The 25638-nt window shown below is 47.2% G+C and overlaps 1 protein-coding gene across 2 annotated transcripts; it reads left to right on the top strand.

Moving 5' to 3' along the window:
• The first annotated feature begins 1059 nt into the window (after positions 1-1059).
• Positions 1060-25560, top strand: LOC144325907 (neuronal acetylcholine receptor subunit alpha-7-like). 2 transcript variants are annotated; one of them, XM_077920794.1, is made up of 11 exons: positions 1060-2112; positions 2532-2748; positions 11359-11498; positions 11703-11747; positions 12112-12221; positions 14357-14436; positions 16425-16592; positions 17864-18058; positions 19493-19579; positions 21656-21765; positions 23252-25560. In XM_077920794.1, the coding sequence occupies exons 2-11, from the start codon at positions 2697-2699 to the stop codon at positions 23756-23758; spliced, it is 1494 nt and encodes a 497-aa protein (XP_077776920.1). In that variant the 5' UTR covers positions 1060-2112; positions 2532-2696; the 3' UTR covers positions 23759-25560. The 2 variants fall into 2 exon arrangements, with proteins under 2 accessions (XP_077776920.1, XP_077776921.1); XM_077920795.1 differs by lacking the exon at positions 1060-2112 and having other exon boundaries at positions 2133-2748.
• The last annotated feature ends 78 nt before the right edge of the window (positions 25561-25638 follow it).

Here is a 25638-nt window from a genome sequence, read left to right as displayed (position 1 = left end):
AGGAAACCGTCCAGAGCAGCAAGGAAGCGCAACAGACTCTTTTCAGACTTCAGGATTCCCCAACACGGTGTGTTCTTCCCCATGTGCCCTGAAAGCCTTTGAGCTGCCCGCCTGCAACTCACTGCTTCCTTGGGCAGGAGGTGATGAGGGTGATTGAAAGGAAAAACTCCAGCAGTTAAGGAACAACAAAAGGGTGTTTATTGCTGGCAATAAAGGCCCAGTGGGATTATTCTCCAAAAGCTCAGCAAAGCCCCAAAAGGGTGGGGCCTCCTTAATATACATAAAGATAAAGGGACCCCTGATTGTTAGGTCCAGTCGTGGCTGACTCTGGGGTTGCGGTGCTCAACCCGCTCTATAGGCCGAGGGAGCCAACGTTTGTCCGCAGACAGTTTTTCCGGGTCATGTGGCCAGCATGACTAAGCCACTTCTGGCGAACCAGAGCAGCGCACAGAAACGCCGTTTACCTTCCCACCGGAGTGGTACCTATTGATCTCCACCCCCCGAGTCGTTCTTAGACTCCTTATTGGGTGAGCAACGCAGCCAAGCAACACAGTTGGAGCCTCCCTCCTCCCTGGCCGGCAGGGAGGGAGGGAGAGGAGCTGCTTCCTTTGAAACCCGGGAAATTTACGGGATATCATCAATCCAGGACAGCAGCGGGACACGGCGCTGGGATAAGGGACTGTCCCGCCAAATAAGGAACGCTTGACAGCTATGGCATAGATGCCGGAAATCGTGGCCATGCACGTGATCCGGCCCACGGAGGGATCTCTGCTGGAGTGAACCGGCCCAGGCGAGGTAAACCTTGCCCGACCCCTACTCTACAGAATGTAGAAAAACTGCCTTCTTGAGCTTCGGGACCCACTACAGTGGTACCTCGGGTTACAGACGCTTCAGGTTACAGACGCTTCAGGTTACAGACTCCGCTAACCCAGAAATAGTACCTCGGGTTAAGAACTTTGCTTCAGGATGAGAACAGAAATCGTGCTCCGGCGGCACGGCAGCTGCAGGAAGCCCTATTAGCTAAAGTGGTGCTTCAGGTTAAGAACAGTTTCAGGTTAAGAACGGACCTCCAGAACGAATTAAGTTCTTAACCCGAGGTACCACTGTATTGGTCTTGTCAGCTCAATGTTTCAGAGCCTGTATTCGCATGCAGGGGAAGTCCCTAGCGCACAGAGGGTTTGAGACCCATCGACCGCCCTCACTTGGTTTAGCCGGCCAGTCAAAGCCATGACCCAGGGTGCGGTCGCTGTCATGTGCTGGTCCAAATCTCCCGGTGTCTAATCTGGTGTATCTCTCCAGGGTATCTGCTCATCAATCTGGCTACCTTGCGTATCTACAGTGGTGCCTCGCAAGACGAAATTAATCCGTTCCGCGAGTCTCTTCGTCTTGCGGTTTTTTCGTCTTGCGAAGCACGGCTATTAGTGGCTTAGCGGCTATTAGCGGCTTAGCGGCTATTAACGGCTTAGCGGCTATTAGCGGCTTAGCAGCTTTAAGAAAAAGGAAACAAACTCGCAAGAACTCGCAAGACGTTTCGTCTTGCGAAGCAAGCCCATAGGGAAATTCGTCTTGCAGAACAACTCAAAAAACGGAAAACCCTTTCGTCTAGCGAGGCATTCGTCTTGCGGGGCACCACTGTATTAGTGACAAGGGGGATAAATTGAATTCAGTTCGTGCTTAAAGGCGAAACTGCCTGATTTTGCACTTTATGAAACAATGCACAAACCGAAACTCTGCCGTCCCTCGAAATTCGTACCTCCCCGAATTTTTGCAGTGCACCTGTCCAGCCAAGTGCTGTGATTAAAAAATGCACCAGCTGGAACAAAGTGTGCATAAAAACACGTATATTGGTGAAGATAACATGCAGAAGTGCAGTAAATCCCTGAAAGTTGATTTGCAAAAAAAAAATGTGCCTAATAGGAGAACATGAGTATCGGCAAATGCACATATGGATAAATGAGCCCTGAAATGTTGATGTCTTTTTGCGAGGGCTTTGAGAATAAAACCAGGAGACCGTGTGAAAATGTGGAGAAACGAACTTGAGATTGGGGGGGGAAAACGAGCAACGCTGGAGAAACCGAAACGGACAGATTCATTCATCCCTGATACCCATCTGTAAGATTCTGTTGATTTAAGTTCACAATTATTGCAGGGAGATCAGCTCCTTTCTGAACTTCCTTTGGCGTACACATCTACACGGCTGCACTGCAAATCTACTATACCTGCCTCTCTCTTTCAATCTCTCCTTCATCTCCTGTTTGCCTAATCTCTAATGGTCTTTTAATGTGTGTGTGTGTGTGTGTGTGTGTGTGAGAGAGAGAGAGAGAGAGAGAGAGAGAGAGAGAGGGAGAGAGATGCCATGAAATTAATTCCCCCTTCTAAGTCCCATTAACGTTGACCTTCTAAAGAGCTCATGTGGCTCTTAAAACCTCTCCAGCCAAAACAGCACTGAAATGATTGAATTAATGAGAGCTGAAAAGCGTCCAGTGGGCAATGATGATGTTTCATTCTCCTTCTCTCCATCCCCTCCCCAGCCTCTTCTAAATAAAGATTCTCGCTGTTTCCCTCGGTGAGTGAGCTGTGCGTCCTCCGCTGAGCCAGTACAGAGCGCGATGAGGAAAGCATACTAGTTGGCACCAGCTTGGGGGGGGGGGGTGTCTCCAGTTGCCCCCTTTCCTTTCCGCGATCCGGTTGCGGACATGGAACCCTCTGCCCGGATTTGTGCCCTGAGCATCTTCCTTCTCTTCCAAGGTAACTTCCTCTCTTTATTATCTGTGCCCCCATTTCTCTCCCCCCTCCACCACTCCCCTAACCAGGTATGCAAAAAATACCCCTCATTTCTTTTCCCTGCCATGAAACACAAGAAACCGAAAACCTCAGAAAAAGGCAGAGAAAAGCAGATCTCCAGCTGTTTTCAAGAAGGATTTTCTAGGGTGGATTGGATGAGAGATAAAAAGCAAGCCTGGAACCTTTTCAAATCTCCCAGGGCTTTGAAACAGGTCTGGCGTTTTTCTAAAAGGAAAGCTTTTGTCTTTCCCCTTAATAAACGGCGAGATCTTTTAGCGTTTTAGGACTAGATGATGTCCCAAGATGTCAGGAAAAACCCACTTTCTGCCCTGTGATTTCAAGCCGGAGTCAGGACGAAACCCCTCTCAGTTTTCTGTCCTTACAGAGGGAGAAGAATTGGGGCCTGGATTGGTTTTCCTGCTCCTATAAAAACCTCCTTTTTTCCCTTTCTCTCCTCGGCTTTTACGGTTTGCAGGAATAAAAGCAAATTTGACTGGGTTGTCTAGCTTTCCTGACCCCCCCTTCCACTTTACCCCCCCCCTTACCACTGCCTAGCTTATTTCATGCTTGCTGAGTTTAATTTCATACATAGCCTCCGTTTCTTCGGAAGGTGGGAGAAGGGGCAGGCTGCCTTGTCAGTTTCGTTTAGGGTCTCAAGTTAAAAGGGGGTCCGTCTCCTCACCCTTTTCCACCCGCCTTCCTCCTTCTTGTTGCAGGATGGATCTGGCCGGGGTGTGTGTGTGTGTGTGTGTGTGTGTGTGTGTGTGTGTGTTGTTGTGTCAATAGTGGGTGTGTGGGAAACTGCACAGCAAGGCTGTTTCTTCCATTCCAACCTCTCACAATACAGTGGTACTTCAAGTTACAGATGCTTCAGGTTACAGACACTTCAGGTTACAGACGCTTCAGGTTACAGACGCTTCAGGTTACAGACACTTCAGGTTACAGATGCTTCAGGTTACAGATGCTTCAGGTTACAGACGCTTCAGGTTACAGACGCTTCAGGTTACAGACATTTCAGGTTACAGACGCTTCAGGTTACAGACACTTCAGGTTACAGATGCTTCAGGTTACAGATGCTTCAGGTTACAGATGCTTCAGGTTACAGACACTTCAGGTTACAGATGCTTCAGGTTACAGACGCTTCAGGTTACAGATGCTTCAGGTTACAGACGCTTCAGGTTACAGATGCTTCAGGTTACAGACGCTTCAGGTTACAGATGCTTCAGGTTACAGACGCTTCAGGTTACAGATGCTTCAGGTTACAGACGCTTCAGGTTACAGATGCTTCAGGTTACAGACGCTTCAGGTTACAGATGCTTCAGGTTACAGACGCTTCAGGTTACAGATGCTTCAGGTTACAGACACTTCAGGTTACAGATGCTTCAGGTTACAGACACTTCAGGTTACAGATGCTTCAGGTTACAGACGCTTCAGGTTACAGATGCTTCAGGTTACAGACGCTTTAGGTTACAGATGCTTCAGGTTACAGATGCTTCAGGTTACAGACGCTTCAGGTTACAGATGCTTCAGGTTACAGATGCTTCAGGTTACAGACGCTTCAGGTTACAGACTCCGCTAACCCAGGAATAGTACCTCAGGTTAAGAACTTTGCTTAACCTGAGGTTAAGCAAAACACCTGGATGTACCGTACATTTCCAGAATACAAGATACAGTGGTACCTCAGGTTACAGATGCTTCAGGTTACAGACTCTTCAGGTTGCAGACTCCGCGAACCCAGAAATATTACCTCAGGTTAAGAACTTTGCTTCAGGATGAGAACAGAAATCGTGCTCTGGCGGCAGCAGAGGCCCCATTAGCTAAAGTGGTACCTCAGGTTAAGAACAGCTTCAGGTTAAGAACGGACCTCCAGAACGAAAAAAACACCTGGATGTACATTTCCAGAATACAAGATACAGTGGTACCTCAGGTTACAGATGCTTCAGGTTACAGACTCTTCAGGTTACAGACTCCGCTAACCCAGAAATAGTACCTCGGGTTGAGAACTTTGCTTCAGGATGAGAACAGAAATCTCGTAGCAGCGGCAGCAGGAGGCCCCACTAGCTAAAGTGGTGCTTCAGGTTAAGAACAGTTCCACCTTAAGAACAGACCTCTGGAACGAATTCAGTTCTTAAGCCGAGGTACCACTGTACTGGCGGTTTGCGTTTTCTGAAATTGGCAGGACGGCAGATTCCGAACACAGGAGGAATGGCGATTGCTTCAGCCTCAGCGGCGCTTAATTTATTTATGGGATTTGCAGGTTCTGGCGGCCGAGGGGCTGAGACGCCTTTCAGAAGGGATCAGGGAAAGGCGTATGAAGAGGAAAGGGGCCTGTCAACACCTCTTTATCCCTGGAGCATCCATGTTCAGAGGCAGTGCACCCTCTGACTCCCAGGAGGGTGGAGGCAATTCAAAAGGGGGGCAGACTGTCCCCTTCCTGGGATCATAAGCGCATCGCAAGCGTCCCTCTATGTCCAGCTTCCTTGGGTGTCCGTGGGGCTGTGAGGGAAGGAGAAAAGCTTCACCCACTTTCTCTTTGATTTATTTTATTTTGAATTTTATTTATTTACTAAAGTTCTTACGTTACATCGGTAAACATCATCATATTACATCACAAGGCTTATTATACTATAATTTTCAACATGCATACAAAGTTTATATACTAAAAGAAAGGAAAAAGGGCAAAAAACTATTCCAAAATCATATCTATACCAACACTTTGGACTTCCTGTCTATCCCGTTCTATATTCCTTTTTTTCAATTGAATGTACTCTTATTATTGCATATTTCTTTACATTTTATCTAATACATTCCTCTATCAATATGTACCCTTGGTCTTCTTTCTCAACTCAGTCTCTCTCCAACGTCAATCGAACGCTAGCGTAGACAGCGAACCTTTACTGCATTTTTGAACATATATCTTATATCTATCCCACTTTTCCATAATTTTTTATTTTGAATTGCCTCTCAGGCTATTTGTCAACTGAGCCATTTCAGCAAATTCTTGTAGGTTGTTATGCCAATCCATTATCGTCGGGGCTTCTTCTTCCTTCCGCCCCTTTGCCACCAAAGTCCGAGCTGCAGCCGTTGCGTATAAAAATTACCTCCCTAAAGTCATTCGGAATGTCCCTGACAACAATACTTAACAGAAATGCCTCTGGTCTTTTTAGAAAGGTTATTCCAAACATATTTTTTTTTGGAATAACCTTTCTAAAAAGCTGTACCCTTTCTCTGTGCCATGTGTAATTTTATACGCTTCTATCGTGCCGCCTCTTAACATTTTCTCTAAACTAAAAAGTTTGAAGGGTCCTCGAGGGTCATCTAGTCCAACCCCCCTTCAACACAGGAATCTCAAGTATTGCGTCCGGGACAGAAGACCGTCCAACCTCTGTTTAAAAACTTCCAAGGAAGGAGTCTGCAGCTACCCGAGGGAGACCGTTCCCATACCCTCCAATATTTCTCCGATGAAAATAGGGACGTTCCACTCCATAATGATAATTTTACTCTTTTTATACCCCACACATCTTATTGGGTTGCCCCAGCCACTCTGGGCAGCTTCCAATATATTGAAAAACATAATAAAACATTAAACATTTTTTTAAAACTTCCCCATACAGGATTGCCTTCAGACGGCTCGGCGGTCAGATAACTCCATCCCCTCCAATATTTCTCCAATGAAAATAGGGACGTCCTAAGGAAAAGCGGGACATTACGGGATCAAATCAGAAACTGGGACGGCTTCTCTAAATCAGGGGCGTCCCTGGAAAATAGGGACACTGAGATGATCTGTGTTCCCTCCCTGCGAGAAGTGAAGTTACAGGAAACCAGGCAGAGGGCCTTCTCGGTGGTGGCACCCGCCCTGTGGAACGCCCTCCCACCAGATGTCAAAGAGATAAACAACTATCTGACATTTAGAAGACATCTAAAGCAGCCCTGTTTAGGGAAGCTATTAATGTTTAATAGGCTATTGTATTTTAATATTGTGTTGGAAGCCGCCCAGAGTGGCTGGGGAAACCCAGCCAGATGGGCAGGGTACAAATAATATATTATTATTATTATTATTATTATTATTATTATTATTATTATTATTATTATTATTCCACTGTCAAACAGCTCTTACTGTCAGAAAGTTCTTCCCGATGTTTAGTCAGAATCTCCTTCCTTGTAACTTGAATCCATTGGTCTGTGTTCTGCCCTCCAGAGCAGGAGAAAACAAGCTTGTTCCTTCTTCCATGTGACTAAGGTGCTACTGGACAATTTTTTAATTTTATATATATATATATATATATATATATATATTGACTACATCAGACCCACACGGCTACCTACCTGAATCTCTGAGCAGTTTACATTAAAAAGCAACAACCCAGTACATAGACACTGATCCATTTCTGGTTTTCCCGCTAAGCTTTTTTCATCACAGCAACCTAATTTAGGGAGGTTGCGGACAGGGAGATTCCCTTTTGATGCTGCTACAGTCAGGCCCGTCTTACCCATAGAGACTAGTGGTGCTGAGCGCCAGGGTGCCAATTTGTGGAGGGCACCAGGCGAGAGTCCGGGGAACACCGAACGAGTGCGCTGAGTGAGCGAGGCTGTGTGTGTCGCTCCCACAGAGCATCGTCTTGGTTTCACAACCATCGTCTTGGGTCAACAACTCTGGGAAAGGGGGCGGTGCCAGAGGGATTTCTGCACCACAGCGCCGGATATGCTTAAGACGGCCCTGGCTACAGTTGAACGATGGGGATCCAGAAATTCTTGGCAATCTACTTTAAAAAACAACAGCCATTACCTGCCAACAAGGGGGAACTTTCCCTGTATTTGATGAAGGCGGCTCTAATCCATGCAGAGCAAAACTGCCTTTGTGATTCTTCATGAAGTCGCAGATGAACATAGGAAGTTCAAGCTGCTTTCACGGACTTAGGAAGCTGGTCTGACTGAGTCAGGATCGTCTACTGTGACTGATAACCTGCTGCCTTGCATCAAGGGAAATCTCCAAGTCACCAGTTTGGACGGCTTTTTTATAATAATATTTTATCCTTTATCCATCTTTAAAGTTACACTTGTTACTCAACAGTTATATTCCGGTTCAACACAACTAGTGGCTCCCCGCTCACCCGACGTCGATGTTTACAACCCAAATTACATACAACTGCATTTAAAGCTTCCGTCTTACCTAATTTCATCCTCTTTAACATGTTTCTTCATATATTCTGCTGTTTTCTTACACTTCAAAGCCTGCTGTGGCCTTCGCATAGGGGAAATAACTTTTTATATAGTCTAGAAAAGGTTTTCCAGTCTTCTTTAAAGGCTTCTAAATTTGTGTCGCTGTGTATTCCGAGATTTCCATCAACCGTTCTTCCTTTGAGGCTGTTTTTCCTCCTCCTTCCATTTCTGTGCACAGAGAATCTTTGCTGCTGTAGCCACAAACATAAATACCATTGAGGCTTTTTAGTTTGGATGGCTTTGAAGGAAATATATTCATGGAGGATCAGACTGCTCTTCCTTGACGGCCAGACAAAGGATTGTCTCTGGCTGCCGATTGTCAGGAATTGCAAAGGGGGAGAGCTGCGCATGTGTTCGAATCCTGCTTTGGTTGGTTTCCCATTGGGGCATCTTGTTGGCCACTGTGAGAAAGGATGCTGGACAAGGTGGGCCCTTGGCCTCATCCTGCAGCTCTTAAGTTCTTACCTGGAGATGCCAGGGGTTGAACGAGTCCCATTCTGCTCTAATACTGAGCTACAGGACTCCCTTCCCAGGGTACCTGCTGGCTTGCATCATCCCCTGTGAAAAATCCCCATGCCATGATTGCACCAAGCGATGAGAAAAATATATAGATGGAAGCAGGCCTGTGTAGCAAAGGTGTGCGTCTGTAACATGCTTTGTACCAGTAAATTCTGATTTTTCACACATTTGAGAGTAAGTAAAAGGTAAAGGGACCCCTGACCATCAGGTACAGTCGTGGCCGACTCTGGGGTTGCGGCGCTCATCTCGCTTTATTGGCTGAGGGAGCCGGCGTACATGTGGTCATGTGGCCAGCAGGACTAAGCCGCTTCTGGCGAACCAGAGCAGCGCACGGAAACGCCGTTTACCTTCCCACCGGAGCGGTACCTATTTATCTACTTGCATTTTGACGTGCTTTCTAACTGCTAGGTACAGGGTTATAAAGACAAGGCTAGCCGCCTGAGAAACAGGCGATCCAAATGTGATTTTGGTTTTAAACGCAGTATAAAGTAGTCTTTATGTGAGTGTATTGTATTCGTGACTGACTCTGGGGTTGTGGCGCTCATCTTGCATTACTGGCCGAGGGAGCCGGTGTTTGTCCGCAGACAGTTTTTCCGGGTCATGTGGCCAGCATGACTAAGCCACTTCTGGCGAACCAGAGCAGCGCACGGAAACGCCGTTTACCTTCCCGCCGGAGCGGTACCTATTTATCTACTTGCACTTTGACGTGCTTTCGAACTGCTAGGTTGGCAGGAGCAGGGACCGAGCAACGGGAGCTCACTCCGTCGCAGGGATTCAAACCACCGACCTTCTGATCGGCAAGTCCTAGGCTCTGTGGTTTAACCCACAGCGCCACCCGCGTCCCACATTTGAGAGTTATCCCCGCTTATTCCAGGTAACCATGTGTAGAGGGGTCACGGCTTTTGGAAAGCGAAATGAATAGTTGAATTAGAAACAAAACAATAACAGTGGCGACAACGATGGGATCAGAGGCGAGTTTAGAAGCATGGTCTTCGTGAGCTTATGAGCTCATCGCCTGTTCTAAATGAAGCAGCGATCCAGGCTTTCAGCTCCACGGTTTTCGCAGCCTCCAATCCTCGGCTTCGTTTAAAGCCTCAGGCCCAAAGAGGTTCGTTCGCCGCTGCCGCAGCTTCAAGACTCTGCTAGCAGCAAATGACAGCAGCAGAGAAGCTCACGGATGCCCTGCAGCCATCGCCCAAGGCAGTGAAAATTCGGAGCCAGGCGGAGATGGAAGAAGCAGTCCCAGGAGACAGGACTCACAACACCCCTGTCGCCCCAAGGAAGGAAGAAAAACCGTGAACCAGTAAAATGGACAAAACGACTTAACCAGACGCACATAAGAGGTGGAAACAGGAGCAGACTCATGCGTTTGTAACACTCCTGTATTCACGAGGGTCGCTGTCTCAGCATAAATGCTCGCTCTTCTGCATTTGGTACTGAAATAAAAAAAATGAAGGTCTTATATATATAATAAAAGTTCACAAATGTACCAAGCAAACACATACATAAATATATAAACCGCATGTCTGAAGCATCACAGGGGACAGCCCTGGAACCATTTTGACTCCCAAACTGACCAAATTATTTCTCTGCAAGGTCGAAGGAAAATGGAAAAGCCTCCCCATTGTCTTTATGTTCACAAATAACTGTCTGAAGGGTATGTCTGTGTATGAATAGGGTGACCTGGCTCAGGAACTAAGTATTTATCATTACAAAGGACTGGCCAGGCTCCGCAGGGTATCCAATCAAGTAAGCATTAACAGGTAGCCTGCCAGACAGGAGGTAAACAAAGCACTCAGATTTCTGCTGTAGACTGCCTTTTCTGTGATGTAGGTATGATGTTTCTGGGGGTGGTCTTGGACTCCAAGGCGGGCAATTTAAAATGTCTGTATAAGGGCAAACACACCTTTGTTCTGGGTCCTCCTTCTTCTCCTGCGTGTGAGGGGAGAACCCTGTTGCAACAGTTCAATAAAGATCAGGCTTACTAGCTACTTTGCTTCTCAATATTCTCTGGTTGGCCTCTGTTATTTTCACCGACCGATGGAGAACCTACAAAGGACTCTATAAGGGCTCTGGTGTCCCCCATAAGGGAATAAGGGCAGATTTTCGTTTATTACAGTACATTTTTCAACAGCCTGTCCTGCAATGGAGAGGGCTGTCGATGCCTAACAGCCACCATGGCTGAGCTCTGTGTCCAAAGCTGGGGGCAGCGATGCTTCTGAAGGCCAGATGCTGGAAACCTTAGGAAGGGAGAGTGGGTTTTGTGTTCGAATCCTACTTGTGGGTTTCCCACAGGCAATCTGGTCAGCCGCTGTGAGAACAGGACGCTGGACTAGACAGGCCTGAAAGACCTACATTGGCTCCCAGTACCTTTCCGAGCACAATTCAAAGTGTTGGTGCTGACCTTCAAAGCCCTAAATGGCCTTGGTCCAGTATACCTGAAGGAGCATCTCCACCCCCATCCTTCTGCCCGGACACTGAGGTCCAGCGCCGAGGGCCTTCTGGTGGTTCCCTCATTGCGAGAAGTGAGGTTACAGGGAACCAGGCAGAGGGCCTTCTTGGTAGTGGCGCCCGCCCTGTGGAACGCCCTCCCACCAGATGTCAAAGAGAAAAATAAGTACCAAACTTTTAGAAGACATCTGAAGGCAGCCCTGTTTAGGGAAGCTTTTAATGTTTAATAGGTTATTGTGCTTTAGTGTTCTGTTGGAAACCGCCTAGAGTGGCTGGGGAGGCCCAGCCAGATGGGCAGGGTATAAATTAATAATAATAATAATAATAATAATAATAATAATAATAATAATAATAATAATTCTCATACCCCTGTGTGATTTGCAGGCTCTCAAGGAGGCGTCTACCAGCGGCAGCTGCTGAAAGCCTTGATGGAGAATTATACCCCGCTGGAAAGGCCGGTGGGGGATGACGCACAGCCCATAACCGTCCACTTCACCCTGAGCCTCATGCAGATCATGGATGTGGTAAGATCCTGAGCCTGGACAGGCTTATATGGAAACAGTGCCCATCAAATATATCACTTTCCCGTTCCCCTCTCCTGTCCATCTTGGCGTTTTCTGTGGGGACCTGTACATTATGCACTAGGGATCCCTCCTTATTTGCCCTCTGAAATTCCTCAATGCCTCATTCCTGAGCTTTTCACATTTCCCTCCCCCTTTTTTTTGCAGGATGAGAAAAACCAAGTTTTGACCACCAATGTCTGGCTGCAGATGGTAAGGTCATGGCTTTCGGGGGGGCAGAGAAACCAAATGTACCTGTTGTACCGCAGCATCGACTGCATTGTATCAGTAGCCCTTCTTCTGATCTTAGCAGCTTACCTCTTGCAAAGCTCACTTTGCTTGCTACTTTCTTTTGTTGCAGCTGAGCTCTTGCAAAGCTTACCTTGCTTCCCCCGCCAAGTAGTGGTAACTATTGCAATGCATCGTGTTGCTTCAGATGGAGCTCACCTGGGGTGGGAGAACAAACGGGCCCTTAAATATTGGCAACTTCGCCTTAAACAACAGCAGCAACACCCTAACCCTTTCCCTAACTGAACTAAACACCCATCAACGCTGCTTTTTCTCACACCCCCCCCAGTACTGGTACGACCACTACTTGCAATGGAATGAATCGGAATACCCCGGCGTGAAGACTCTGCGGTTCGCCGCTAACCAAGTCTGGAAGCCCGACATCCTTTTGTACAACAGGTGGGAGAAGCTTGTAGCTGGGATATTTTGTGGTGTTCGCTGGGTGGGTAATAAGTTGGGCTTCTACAAGAGCCAGGTGGCCAAGTCAACCAGTGGTCAAGGAACTCCCTTCTGAGGGAGGTCCAGAGTGTGGCGCCAAGGCAGCAGGGCCTTTTTGGTGTTGGCCCCAGCCTTGCAGAATGCTCTCCCCAATGAAGCCCACCTGGTACCAATAACAGCATCCTTTTGGCACCTGCTTAAAACGTATCTTCCCCTCAGGCGTCTGATGGGTTAGGGTTGCTTCTGGTGTCTTCGGATGGTGGGTTTTGTGTCGCTACCTTTGTGTTTGCTACCTTTTCATTTGGTCTGTTTTATCGGCTTTCGTTGTAAATGCATTGTTCTCCCCTTGTATTTATACTTCTGCGTTTTGTAAGGCTCTCAGAGACTCGTTACGTGCCGGGCGATGAATCAATTTAACAGAGAACAACAACAACAATATAACAAATGCCTTGTACCAATGGCTGCAGGCTTAAATGCTGCAGGACCTGATTTCTTTCCGCAGGGCCTGTAAGACAGAGTTGTTCCGCCTGGCCTTTGGCTTGGAATCCACTTGATTTCCTCTCCCTCTTTCTTTTTTCCTTTCTCCTCCTGTGATGAGGCTGCATTTTAATGTTTTAATGTATTTTAATCTTGTTTTTTAAGTTGTATTTCAATCAACTTGTTTTATTATTGTTTGTTAGCCGCCCTGAGCCTAGCCTTGGCTGGGGAGGGCGGGGTATAAATAAAATTTATTATTATTATTATTATTATTATTAGGGGCAAATCCCAGCCTTTCCCCCTTGAACTGAAGACAGATTTTCTCCAGGGAGACAGTGGCGTCTGACCCCTTAGGGCAAATGGGGCACTGCCCCACCAACCTGCCTGCCTTTATTCTTCTTACATCCGGCCCAAGGGGGTGGCCCTACTCTGTCACCTTCCCCCTCCTCCTTAGCCTCAGTGTTGCCCCTTGCAGAACCCAGCAGGGTCAAAACTAGAATGTGTTGGATGGGCTCTCTGGCGCCACCTACTGTTCGGCTCCCTGCCTTCCGCCCCATCAGTCTCAACGGTCACCAGCTTATATCCCTGGAAGGAGAGTAAGAGAATTTCATTCCTCAAGAGGCTTTACGCCTAGACTTCGGAGCTACCCAGAGTGGTTCCCCGGGTCCTAGCACAGGACTGTCACACAAGCCTTTACGTCAGGGGTCAGCAAACTTTTTCCGCAGGGGGCCGGTCCACTGTCCCTCAGACCTTGTGGGGGGCCAGACTATGTTTTATTTTGGGGGAAATGAACGAATTCCTGTGCCCCACAAATAACCCGGAGATGCATTTTAAATAAAAGGACACATTCTAATCATGTAAAAACATGCTGATTCCCACGGGTCGGATTGAGAAGGCGATTGGGCCGGATCCAGCCTCCTGGCCTTAGTTTGCCTACCCCTGCTTTATGTGCTCTGATGGTCAGTTGAAGCAACTGGAAGGAAATCTGATTTAACATGCTTAACATAGAAAATTGAAGGAAAACTACGTGAAGATAATCTCTGGGTGGTACTTGACACCAAGTAAACTAGCAAAGTAAACTAGGGACGTGGGTGGCGCTGTGGGTTAAACCACAGACCCTAGGACTTGCCGATCAGAAGGTCGGCAGTTTGAATCCCTGCCACGGGGTGAGCTCCTGTTGCTCGGTCCCTGCTCCTGCCAACCTAGCAGTTCAAAAGCACGTCAAAGTGCAAGTAGATAAATAGGTACCGCTCTGGCGGGAAGGTAAACGGCGTTTCTGTGCGCTGCTCTGGTTTGCCAGAAGCGGCTTAGTCCTGCTGGCCACATGACCTGGAAGCTGGACGCCGGCTCCCTCGGCCAATAAAGCGAGATGAGCGCCGCAACCCCAAAGTCGGCCACGACTGGACCTAACGGTCAGGGGTCCCTTTACCTTTACCTTTAAACTAGCAAAAATGTATGTCAGAGTCAGGTACATGCTGGAAATGTAAAGGAAATGTAAAAATGCGAAGGTACATTTTATCATATGTTGTTGGACATGTAGAGTAGCTAAGGGGTTTGGGGCGATGATATATAAAGGAACGAAATCTGAATTCACTGAGCTTCTTCAACTCTTCCCCCAGTGCCAATGAAGAGTTTGACTCCACGTTCCACACCAACATCTTGGTCAACTCCAGCGGCTACTGCCAGTGGCTCCCCCCAGGTGAGATCCAGAGGCGGATTTGGTGTCACATAGCGGGAAAGTGGTGTCTTTTGCCAAAGGCAAGGTGGTTCTTTTAAAACGAGATTCAGAAGTCATACAAAACACAAGGGAGAGAGAAGATGAAAGATTTTATTCTAAACAGCAAGCGATATATACATCCCAAGCGAGAACTTCAATCTGCCACTCGGAAGCCCTAAAAAAGCGGCGAAATGTAGCCTCAGTTTGTGGTCGATCAGTCCGTGCAGGAACGTCAAAGAAACTCTTCCCACAACTATCCAATTTATGGCTAGCCAGCCCTTATGCATAGCTGTCAAGTGTCCCTTATTTGGCGGGACAGTCCCTTATCCCAGTGCCATGTCCTGCTGCTGTCCCTTATTGATGATGTCCTTCAAATAAGCTACTGAAGGTAATGGGGCCCTTTCTATTTCCAGCTGTCTTTTGTCAACAACAAATTGTTGCTGTTTTTTTGTGTTGAATATGTGCTATATGGTAACTGATGGACCTAAAAGGCATCTAAAGCCATTTGCATGCAACAAAATATGTATTTTATCAAAGTAATTGTCGATCCCTTATTTTGGATGCTGATCCCTTATTTTCGAGGTTGCTGGTCCCTTATTTTAAAATCAGTAAGTTTACACCTATGCCCTTATGGCTTGCCCAACTGGCTACATGCAGATCATTCAGGGCCAGATTTAGGTTTGATGAGCCCCTAAGTCACTGAAGGTAATGGGGCCCTTTATATGTCCAGCTGTCCTTTGTCAACAACAAATGGTCGCTTTTTTTGTTGTTGTTTTGTTGAATATACGCTATATGGTAATTTATGGACCTAATAGGTCCATTTGCACATCACAAAATATGTATTTTAACAAAGTACCGTGCTTTTCTGTGTATAAGACTATTTTTTTTACTCTAAAATAATGTTCAAAATCTGGGCTCGTCTTATACACGGATAGTATCTCCCCCCATTTTCTTAAATGGGATTCCCCCCAAAATAGGGGGCGTCTTATACATGGGGGCGTCTTATAGAGGGGGAAATGTGGCAATTGTTGAACTGAAATACAGTTAAGAAGAAGTATATTAATAGTGAAATAATTATTGAGCTCTAACATAAAATGATTGGGGGCCCATGACTTACACCATAGGAGCCTACACAACACAAAACACTGTTGCTGTATGTAGGTTTTATTTTATTGGTTTTTTAACTTATATTTTGGAAATGTACATCCAGCCCCTCCCCATTCCCAAGGGTCTGAATCCCTATTGGGAAATCTCCAAAATACTGGGGGGCTTTGAAGCATTTGTGCCACCGATTACAACAGTTATGTTAAATTAGAGCGCCCCCTGCTGATGACTTCTAAAAAGCAACTTTTTTGTAGCAGGTAAAAACCAGCATAATTATCATAAATCAGGCATGTTGAAAGTCCGTTTTGGGGGCCTAATCCAGCCCGCCAGTCGATTTAATCCGGCCCCCGTGGCAGTATAATGTCCTGGGGTAAAATGCTAAAAAAAGTTCAACAACTTTTGGGTAAAACTGATTTTCCAATAAAAAAACATCCAATTAAATATCCAATCATAATACTTCAATTAAACTAAAAAAACCTAAAATAAAAAAGATCAAATTATAGTCTAAATGGTATTTATTAATTTCTCAGGGCTCCCCACGGTCTGGATCTCTGGAGCAGATCTCCACATCTTAGTCCTGCTTCTCCTTGTTGTTTCCATATTTTCCACGTCTCGATTTTAAGGCTTCATAATAAAAAGCTGAACAACTTCAATCCTAAAAAAGTTTTGATTGGCCCTCACACATGTTCACTTCATCAAATCTGGCCCTCTTTGGAAAAAGTTTGGGGCACCCCGTCATCAGCCTTTCTTTTCCATTGCATTTTGGCTACGTATATAATTTCTGTTTGTAATAATAATAATAATAATGATAATAATAATAATAATAACCTTGGTGTGGCTCATTTGGCCCCTTCCCCCTGGCCCAGGCATCTTGAAAAGCACCTGTCGAATCGACGTCCGCTGGTTCCCCTTCGACACCCAGAAGTGTGACCTGAAGTTTGGCTCCTGGACGTACGATGGCTGGCTGCTTGACCTGCGCATGCTGGAGACCGACACCTCTGGCTACGTGGCCAATGGCGAGTGGGACCTCATGGGTAAGGCGGAACCTCCAGCAAAGCCAGCGCCAAGCTCCTAGCCCTCATGAGGTTGGGTTTATTATTATTTTAGACAATAGGGCTCCTGCGGCCAGGGATAGGGGAAGGAATTCAGCTTTGTTCTCATTTAAAGGCAAACCTGCCTTGTTCACGCTTTTTGAAAAACAGTGCAAACTGGAACACAGTTGTTCCGCCTGGCCTTTGGCTTGGAATCCACTTGATCCCCTCCCCCTCTTTCTTTTTTCCTTTCTCCTTCTGTGATGGAACTCCTATTTGGGGACTTCCCTGGCTTTTTTTCTGGCCCACGTAGGACCAGTCTGGATAGTTGGTGAAGACTTGACGTTTTCATCCCCCAAAAAGTTTTTGATTGAGTTTCCACTGAAATGAAGCTGCATTTTAATGTTTTAATGTTGTATTTTAATCTTGTTTTTTAAGCTGTGTTTCAATCAATTGTTTTTATATTTGGTGTTAGCCGCCCTGGGCCTGGTCTTGGCTGGGGAGGGCAGGGTATAAATAAAATTTATTATTATTATTATTTATTATTAATATTATTATCCTTCTTAATTTGCACTTAGGGCAGTTTTACAGCCAAGTCGGGAGTACAAAATTGCATCTGCCCGGGTAAAATGTGCACATAAATGCATATATATGAAGCCTGGCACAAAGGAAGTCCTGGGCCTTGCAGACTTGAGTAAATGAGAGGGGTGTCAGTTGGGACAGATTTCTTAGACTGGCGTGACAAAATCTAACTTGTGAAAATTCCCTGTAAAGGGTACCAGAGGCCAATGGACCTCATCCTGCACACACAGATCTCTGGAATGCCGTTAGACTATCTACTGCTGCTCAGCAACCCCGGGATTGGGGGAGAAATTCAACTGAGTTCTCATTTAAACCCAAACTGACCAAATCCACACTTTCCAAGCCAATACATGAATTCAACATTGCCACCCTCCCAAATTCACACTTCTCTGAATTTTGCAATGCGCTTCTCCAGCTGAGCGATATTTATGATATTTATGCATATACTGCGGTGAAGCGTGCATAGAAACGCATATAATGTGCAAAAAAAAAGTATTAGGAAATCGCTTTGCAAAAATGGTGTGCGGCAGGACGTTTTAAAATGCAAGTTTGCAAACTGATGTGGGCATGTGGAGGAGAACGGAACCTCAGGTTGGGGGTGCAAAAAACGCCCCCATGAGAAACAGGAAGAAACTGAAACAGATTGATTCTCTGGCGTACGCTGACTCCCCCTTCCTCCTCACCTGCTACAGGTGTGCCTGGCAGTCAGAACAAAGTGTTCTACGAATGCTGCCGGGAGCCCTACCTGGACGTCACCTTTGCGGTCACCATGCGGCGCCGAACACTTTACTATGCCCTCAACATGCTGGTCCCTTGCCTCCTCCTTTCAGCCATGACCTTCCTGGTCTTTCTCCTGCCAGCCGATTCCGGAGAGAAGATTTCCCTGGGTAAGCAGAACAATTCAAGCCGAACAATTATGCTAATTATTGCCTGTGTGGTTCCCCCCTTCCACTACCTAGCACTCTTGTTGTTGTTTAGTCGTGTCCGCCTCTTTGTGACCCCCTGGACCAGAGCACGCCAGGCACTCCTGTCTTCCACTGCCTCCCGCAGTTTGGTCAAACTCATGCTGGTCGCTTCGAGAACACTGTCCAACCATCTCGTCCTCTGTCTCTGCTTTTTAAGATGCTAACAAACTATAACTCCCACAATTCTTTGGCGTGGTGGTGGAGGTGGGGAACCATGGCTGTTTAGAATTTATGGTGGCCGTAGCTATGCCCACAGATTTCAGTGGGTCTGCACTGAGTTATGCAAAATAACAGCCGTAATGCCCAAAATTGTTTATGAAACAAAAGCAGTTGTTGTTTAGTCGTTTAGTCGTGTCCGACCCTTCGTGACCCCCTGGACCAGAGCACACCAGGCACTCCTGTCTTCCACTGCCTCCCTCATGCTGGTCTCTTTGAGAACACTGTCCCACCATCTCGTCCTCTGTCATCCCCTTCTCCTTGTGCCCTCCATCTTTCCCAACATCAGGGTCTTTTCCAGGGAGTCTTCTCTTCTCATGAGGTGGCCAAAGTCTTGGAGCCTCAGCTTCAGGATCTGTCCTTCCAGTGAGCACTCAGGGCTGATTTCCTTCAGAATGGAGAGGTTTGATCTTCTTGCAGTCCATGGGACTCTCAAGACTCTCCTCCAGCACCAGAATTCAAAGGCATCAATTCTTCGGCCATCAGCCTTCTTTATGGTCCAGCTCTCACTTCCATACATCACTACAGGGAAAACCATAGCTTTAACTATACGGACCTTTGTTGGCAAGGTGATGTCTCTGCTTTTTAAGATGCTGTCTAGGTTTGTCATTGCTTTTCTCCCAAGAAGCAGGCGTCTTTTAATTTCGTGGCTGCTGTCACCATCTGCAGTGATCATGGAGCCCAAGTAAGTAAAATCTCTCACTGCCTCCATTTCTTCCCCTTCTATTTGTCAGGAGGTGATGGGACCAGTGGCCAGGCACCCCCAAACTTGGCCCTCCAGCTGTTTTGGGATTACAATCCCCACCACCCCTGACCACTGGTCCTATTAGCTAGGGATGATGGGAGTTGTAGTTCCAAAACTGCTCGAGGGCCAAGTTTGGGGGTGCCTGACCTAGCAGAAGCCCCGGCGTTCGAAGCCCCTTGCAGATATTATCTGAGTGGATTCTCACAACAGCCTCACAAGGAACGTTGGTGTTTGTTATACCCATTTTGCAGAAGGAAGGACTGAGGCAGAGGAGTGTGGATGAGGCACCTGAGCCTCCTGGCAGTTTTTCCTTGGGTTGTTGTTGGTTTTTGCCTCTTTCACTTAGATGCTCCTTCTAACCCAGTGGAATAACAGCCTGTTTCCCCCCCTGACAGGCATCACCGTTCTCCTCTCGCTCACTGTCTTCATGCTGCTTGTGGCGGAGGTTATGCCGGCCACCTCTGACTCCATTCCGCTCATAGGTATGTATGGGAGGGAGATCTGGAGATGGATTGGTTTGCCCAGGGATGGGCAGACCTTAATTGTGCTCTCTGCTCCTAAATGTGATGGAGCCAGACAATTAAACCCCTGTGTTGCAAACAATTATCAGTAATATCTAAGGCAACACAATGACCAAGTAAAACAATATCAATATCAATATAAACTCTTTATGTAATCTATACGGAACATAGAACAATATGAAAAACCAAATAAACAGAATCTCATAAATCTCTGAAAGCAAGTCTTATAAGTCTTATTATGTTACATAACTGTATGATCACTGCTCCATAGATATTGTTGTTATACAATTCCATTCACCATATAGATGGGTTTATGAAGCATTTCTGTATCCTTCTGCTGTGCCGAAGAAGAATTCCACGAAACAGTATACAGTGGTACCTCGCAAGACGAATGCCTCGCAAGACGGAAAACTTGCAAGACGAAAGGGTTTTTGATTTTGGGTTGCTTCGCAAGACGATTTTCCCTGTGGGCTTGCTTCACAAGACGGAAACGTCTTGGAAGTTTGTTTCCTTTTTCTTAACACCGTTAATACAGTTGCGACTTGACTTTGAGGAGCAACTCATAGCACGCGGTGTGGTAGCCTTTTTTGAGGTTTTTGAAGACTTTGGTGATTTTTGAAGCTTTTCCAAAACTTTTCCAAAACCGTGCTTCGCAAGACGAAAAAATCGCAAGATGAAAAAACTCGCGGAACGAATTAATTTCGTCTTGCGAGGCACCACTGTATCCGGAATCACTGTTCACTACGTCTGTTTGCGGACCACTTCGGCAGCGTTGAACGTCATAAAACAAAGCTTTAACGGCTTGTTTTCATCAGATAAGAATCTGACCCATTGCTTCTCTCAGAGACTTGCGTAGTCTACAAAGACTTTCAGAGACTTATAAGACTTACTTTCAGAGATTTATGAGATTCTGTTTATTTGGTTTTTCATATTGTTCTATGTTCCGTATAGGTTATATAAAGAGTTTATATTGATATTGCATTGTGGTACTTGGTCATCGTGTTGCCTTTGATATTACTGATTACTACTGCTCCTAACGCGGGTGGCACTGTGGGTTAAACCACTGAGCCTAGGACTTGCTGATCAGAAGGTTGGCGGTTCGAATCCCCGTGACGGGGTGAGCTCCCATTGCTCGGCCCCTGCTCCTGCCAATCTAGCAGTTCGAAAGCACGTCAGAGTGCAAGTGGATAAATAGGTACCGTTCCAGCGGGAAGGTAAACGGCGTTTCCGTGTGCTGCTCTGGTTCGACAGAAGCGGCTTAGTCATGCTGGCCACATGACCCGGAAGCTGTACACCGGCTCCCTTGGCTGATAAAGCAAGATGAGCGTCGCAACCCCAGAGTCGGCCATGATTGGACCTCATGGTCAGGGGTCTCTTTACCTTTACCTTACTGCTCCTAAATGTGATGGAGACAGGTTGCCACGGGCACTTTGTACAGGTTTAGAGATCATAGAATCGTCAAACTGTAGAGTTGGAAGGGACCATGAGGGTTGAGTCTACCCCCTTGCAATGCAAAACAACCCCGATCCCTGAGATATACTGCTCCTGTACTTGGAAGTTCCATTTAAGCCTCACATCTGTCAATACACCTGTCCCCCCATGGACTTATTCATTCTTAGTTGCGTGCCAGCGGAAGGCAGGCAAATGTTCTAGAAACAATAACTAGGATATCACTGCTAGGTAGGGATGAACAAACCTGCCAATTCCAGCTTCTCGTTTTCCAGTTTGCCGCTGTGTCGTTTTTGGTTTTTAAAAAGCACAAAATTTCTTCGAGCACACACAATTTTGCAAGCAAATTCCCCCAACCCATTGCATTTTTGTATGCCGTTCTCAGGAAAATGTATTCCTTTTCCTGTGACTTTCCCCCTAACATACGCATTTTCGTACATATTTTGGTTGAAAGAAGTTTCGGAGGATTCGTTGGTTAGCGTTTTGATTCAGGAAGCATGAATCAGGCAGGGTGTGATCCTGCAAGATCTGCCCACCCTTCCTGATGTGCACTTCAGAATCCTCTGAGTCCTTTCTCTCTGCCTCTAGGACAATACTTTGCCAGTACGATGGGCATGGTGAGCCTCTCTGTGGTCGCGACAGTCTTTGTGCTCCAGTACCACCACCATGACCCGGACGGCGGCTGCATGCCAAGATGGGTAAGCGCTTTTAAAAACCCGTTTTCAGAATCGCTGCTTTGTTTACCACCTAGCGCCTTGTATCCAACGTAGGCGACGTTCACGGCACTCCTTTTATTTTTCTTAAATCGTTTTTATTAATTTCCCAATAAAAAACATCCAATTAACGTATCAAATCATAATCCAATAAAAAAACTAATATAAAAGAAGACCAAATTATCATCCAAATTATAATTATTAATTTTTCGGGGCTTCCCATAGTCTGGACCTTGAAGCATACTTCCAAACCTCAATCCTGCCTCTCCTCATTGTTTCCATACTTTCCACATCTCAATTTTAACGCTTTCAACTTCTCCGGCTCTGGCTCTGCAGCATTCCTTTCAAAGCACTAGGATCCCACCATAAACACTGTCATGGCTTCCCCCAGAGAATCATGGGAGCTGTAGTTTGTGACGGGTGCTGAGACTGGTTGCTAGGAGACCCGATTCCCCTCACAGAGCTACAATTCCAAGAGGGGAATCCATCCCTCTTTTTCACGTATGTAATAAGAGCGGCTACGATTCTCTATGCACAAAAATGGAAGATCCCACCAAAGAATGGGGAAGTGAGGCAATGGATTATGTAGAACTGGTCAAGTTAACAGCCAGATTAAGAGGATCTAGCGATGATTGCTTTGTGGAAGGCTGGAAACACTTTTTGGACTACAGTGGTGCCTCTGGATACGAACGGGATCCTTTCCAGAGCCCTGTTTGCATCTTGAAGCGAACGCAACCCGCGTCTGCACGTGCCGTGATTCGCCGCTTCCGCGCATGTGTGTGACGTCATTTTGAGTGTCTGCGCATGCGTGACCGGCGAAACCCGGAAGTAGCGCGTTTCGTTACTTCTGGGTCGCCACGGAGCGCAACCCGAAAATGCTCAACCTGAAGCAACTTCAACCCGAGGTATGGCTGTATTTAACTCGTGATGAACTTCACAAGAAGGATTTGAAATATGAGCAACGGGAGGAATTGGAGAATGCAGTATGGATGGGATGGTATAAAAGAGAAAAAGGTTTTGTGCGGCAGAAGGTGAGAAATAAAAACACCATGGAATATGGGATGGGAAGCTGGAAAAATGTCTTACGCATGGAAGCGTGCATGTCAATTTTTTGAAAATTTAATCTCAATTTATTACAAAAAATGAAACCACCCACCTCTCTTTCCAGGGGATTCTGGGAATTGTAGCTCATCCGACCAACTCACAGCACCATTAACTAATGACAGTTCCCAGAATTCTTTGGGAGAAGCCAAAATGGTATCATAGTGCTTCAGATGTATGGTGGAAACTTGGCCCAAGAGCATTTACTGGTTTCCAAGTTGTTGTTGACCTTTCCCTGATGATCCGCTCCCTCTTCCCTTCCCTTGTGGACCCTCCCTCCTTTCTCGGTCCGGTAATAAACGGGGTCCCCGTTTCCCCTCACCCGTAAACTCCATCCCCTCTCCCTTATCGTCTTGCTGTTTCCACGCAGGTCCAGGTGGTGGTGTTGCAGTGGGGAGCCTGGCTTCTGCGCATGCGCCAACCCGGCGAGGACCTGGTGGGGCGCCCGCACTGCGCCCCCAGCCTGCTGAGTTGCAGCTCGGACAGCAGCGACGGCGGTGGCTCGCCGACCCGGCAGGCCCGTCTCCCCGTGGCGCTGGCCAACGGCAACCTCGCCTACCCCGCGGCGCTGCTCCCGGCCAAGCCCCCCGACGTGCCGCGCCCGTTCCTCCCGTCCCCAGAGCTGCCGTCCTCCAGCCCCGAGGAACTGCTTGCCGCGCCTGAGCTGGGCCGCATCCTGGAGGAACTGCACTATGTGGCTCAGTGTTTTCGGGGCCGCGACGCCGCCCAGGCCGCCTGCAGCCAGTGGAAGTTTGCGGCGGCCGTCCTGGACCGTCTGTGCCTGGTCACCTTTGCTCTGGTCCACATCGTCTGTTCCATCGGCATCCTTATGGCCGCGCCCAACTTCCCCGAGGCCATCACAAAGGACTTCCTGTGACGCTAAGCCCGCAAAACGGCAGGTTTCACCAATGCCTAGGTTTTGGCGTCTTCCCCTCGCGGCAGGACAGGTTTTTCCAACATGGCTTCCCTCCCTAGCGGTAGGATGTTGCTAGAGGCTTCCGGCAAGGAGTATCCGGGACAATTGAGGACAACCGGCCTTACCGGCCAGAACTTCTGACCCACTTGTGAACGCTGTCCTGCTGAGTTCTGTGTGCTCATCAGGAGGACCAAACGGACTCCGTACCGATACCCCTGTCCCGCACGCCAAGTCCATAACACTCGCCCTGAAGGATTTCAGATCATAGCTGTCAACTTACAGATTTGAAAATAAGGGGCCAGCAGCCTAGAAAATAAGGGATCAGCAGCCAAAATAAGGGATTTTCCGGGCACAGGTATGTTTGACTTCTGAGCCCCTCCGAGCCAAAGGCAGAAAGCCCAGGCAGCAGCCAAACGAAGCCTCAAGCGGTGGTTCCCACAGCGCAGCAACCCGGCAAAGGGGATGCAGCAAGGAAAACCACCGTCACCTCTCCGCTGGGAAGCGCTGAGCAAAGGCGAGTCCCCAGGCAATGCGGCCGATTTGATTGGCACAAGGCATGCAAGCTCCACCCCCAGGTCGTTCTTAGACTCCTTATTGGGTGAGCAACGCAGCCAAGCAACACAGTTGGAGCCTCCCTCCTCCCTGGGAGGGAGGGAGGGAGGGAGAGGAGCTGCTTCCTTTGAAACCCGGGAAATTTAAGGGACATCATCAATAAGGGACAGCAGCGGGACACGGCGCTGGGATAAGGGAGTTTCCCGCCAAATAAGGGACGGTTGACAGCTATGTTTCAGATTCAAACTTCCTCTAGAATTTACCACTCATTGTTTTTCTGAGAGGGGCCTATTTGAGCCTGAACACCACAGATGTCAAGAAGGCCTCATTCTCCGTCCGGCCCCATCGCTGCCGCACGCAGCGCCGTTTCCCTTCTGCTGCAGTTCATCTTCCGCCAAAGAATAGGTTATATGTCTCGCTGCCCGCTGTGGCGAAATTACATAATATATGTAATGAATTACCCCGGCTTGGCCCCGTGCATTTCGGTGAAAATGAAACACAGAGCAAATGGTGTGTTAACCGTCTTGTGGCATTTACAGACCAACAGCAGCAGCAAATACCAATTGTGTTTGCTGTCTCCATTTCCCTTCCATTCTTGGGATGACCAAGCGAACATGGTCCACTTCCACACCATAGTCCTGGAACTCCTAAATCAGTTTGGGAGCCCTGACCTGGTGTATAAACCCCGGAGGAGGTTTTCGTGGAGACCCTTTTATAGCAAAGGAAACTAAATCGATTCCCATGTCTTTGTGTGTACACATCCTGCAATGGATCGTGGCCAGGGATTCAAGCCCTGCCCCAGCAGCCTTGAGTCAAGGCCACACGGCCACTCTCTCTGCCTCAGTTTTCCTGGGCTGTAAAATGGGTACATGCCAAGCTACCTTCTTGCCGGGGTCTGCTATGAAGTCAAAGGATGCAATGAAGTTTATGAAAGCATTTTTGCAACTGACGAGGTTCGGATTCACTGAATGCGGGAATGTTTTTATTGTGTCACACAGTACCAATCTTCTCGCTTCGAAAGGCAATGCTATGAACATTCGTATGTTCACAGTTTTGTGTATGTTAACAAGACATTGCTAAATGTCGTGCCAAAAGGAAGAGGGGGTATCTTTCCATTTTGATGGTTTGTTTGTGATCTTTCTGATTCCCGCCCCCCCTGTATAGTGTGTTACCATTTATGGTGGCATATATATAAATGTATTTTTTTTTAACACTTGCCTTCCCAGGAGGACAGAGAATGTTAGCCAAATCAAGTACACCTTTTCTCTTCTCTTTTCACAACTTTTCAT

This window comes from Podarcis muralis, chromosome 16 (genome assembly GCF_964188315.1).
Source record: "Podarcis muralis chromosome 16, rPodMur119.hap1.1, whole genome shotgun sequence".
Taxonomy (NCBI): Eukaryota; Metazoa; Chordata; class Lepidosauria; order Squamata; family Lacertidae; genus Podarcis; species Podarcis muralis.
Note: the sequence above shows the minus strand (reverse complement) of the source record. Positions and strands in the feature narration are given on the sequence as shown.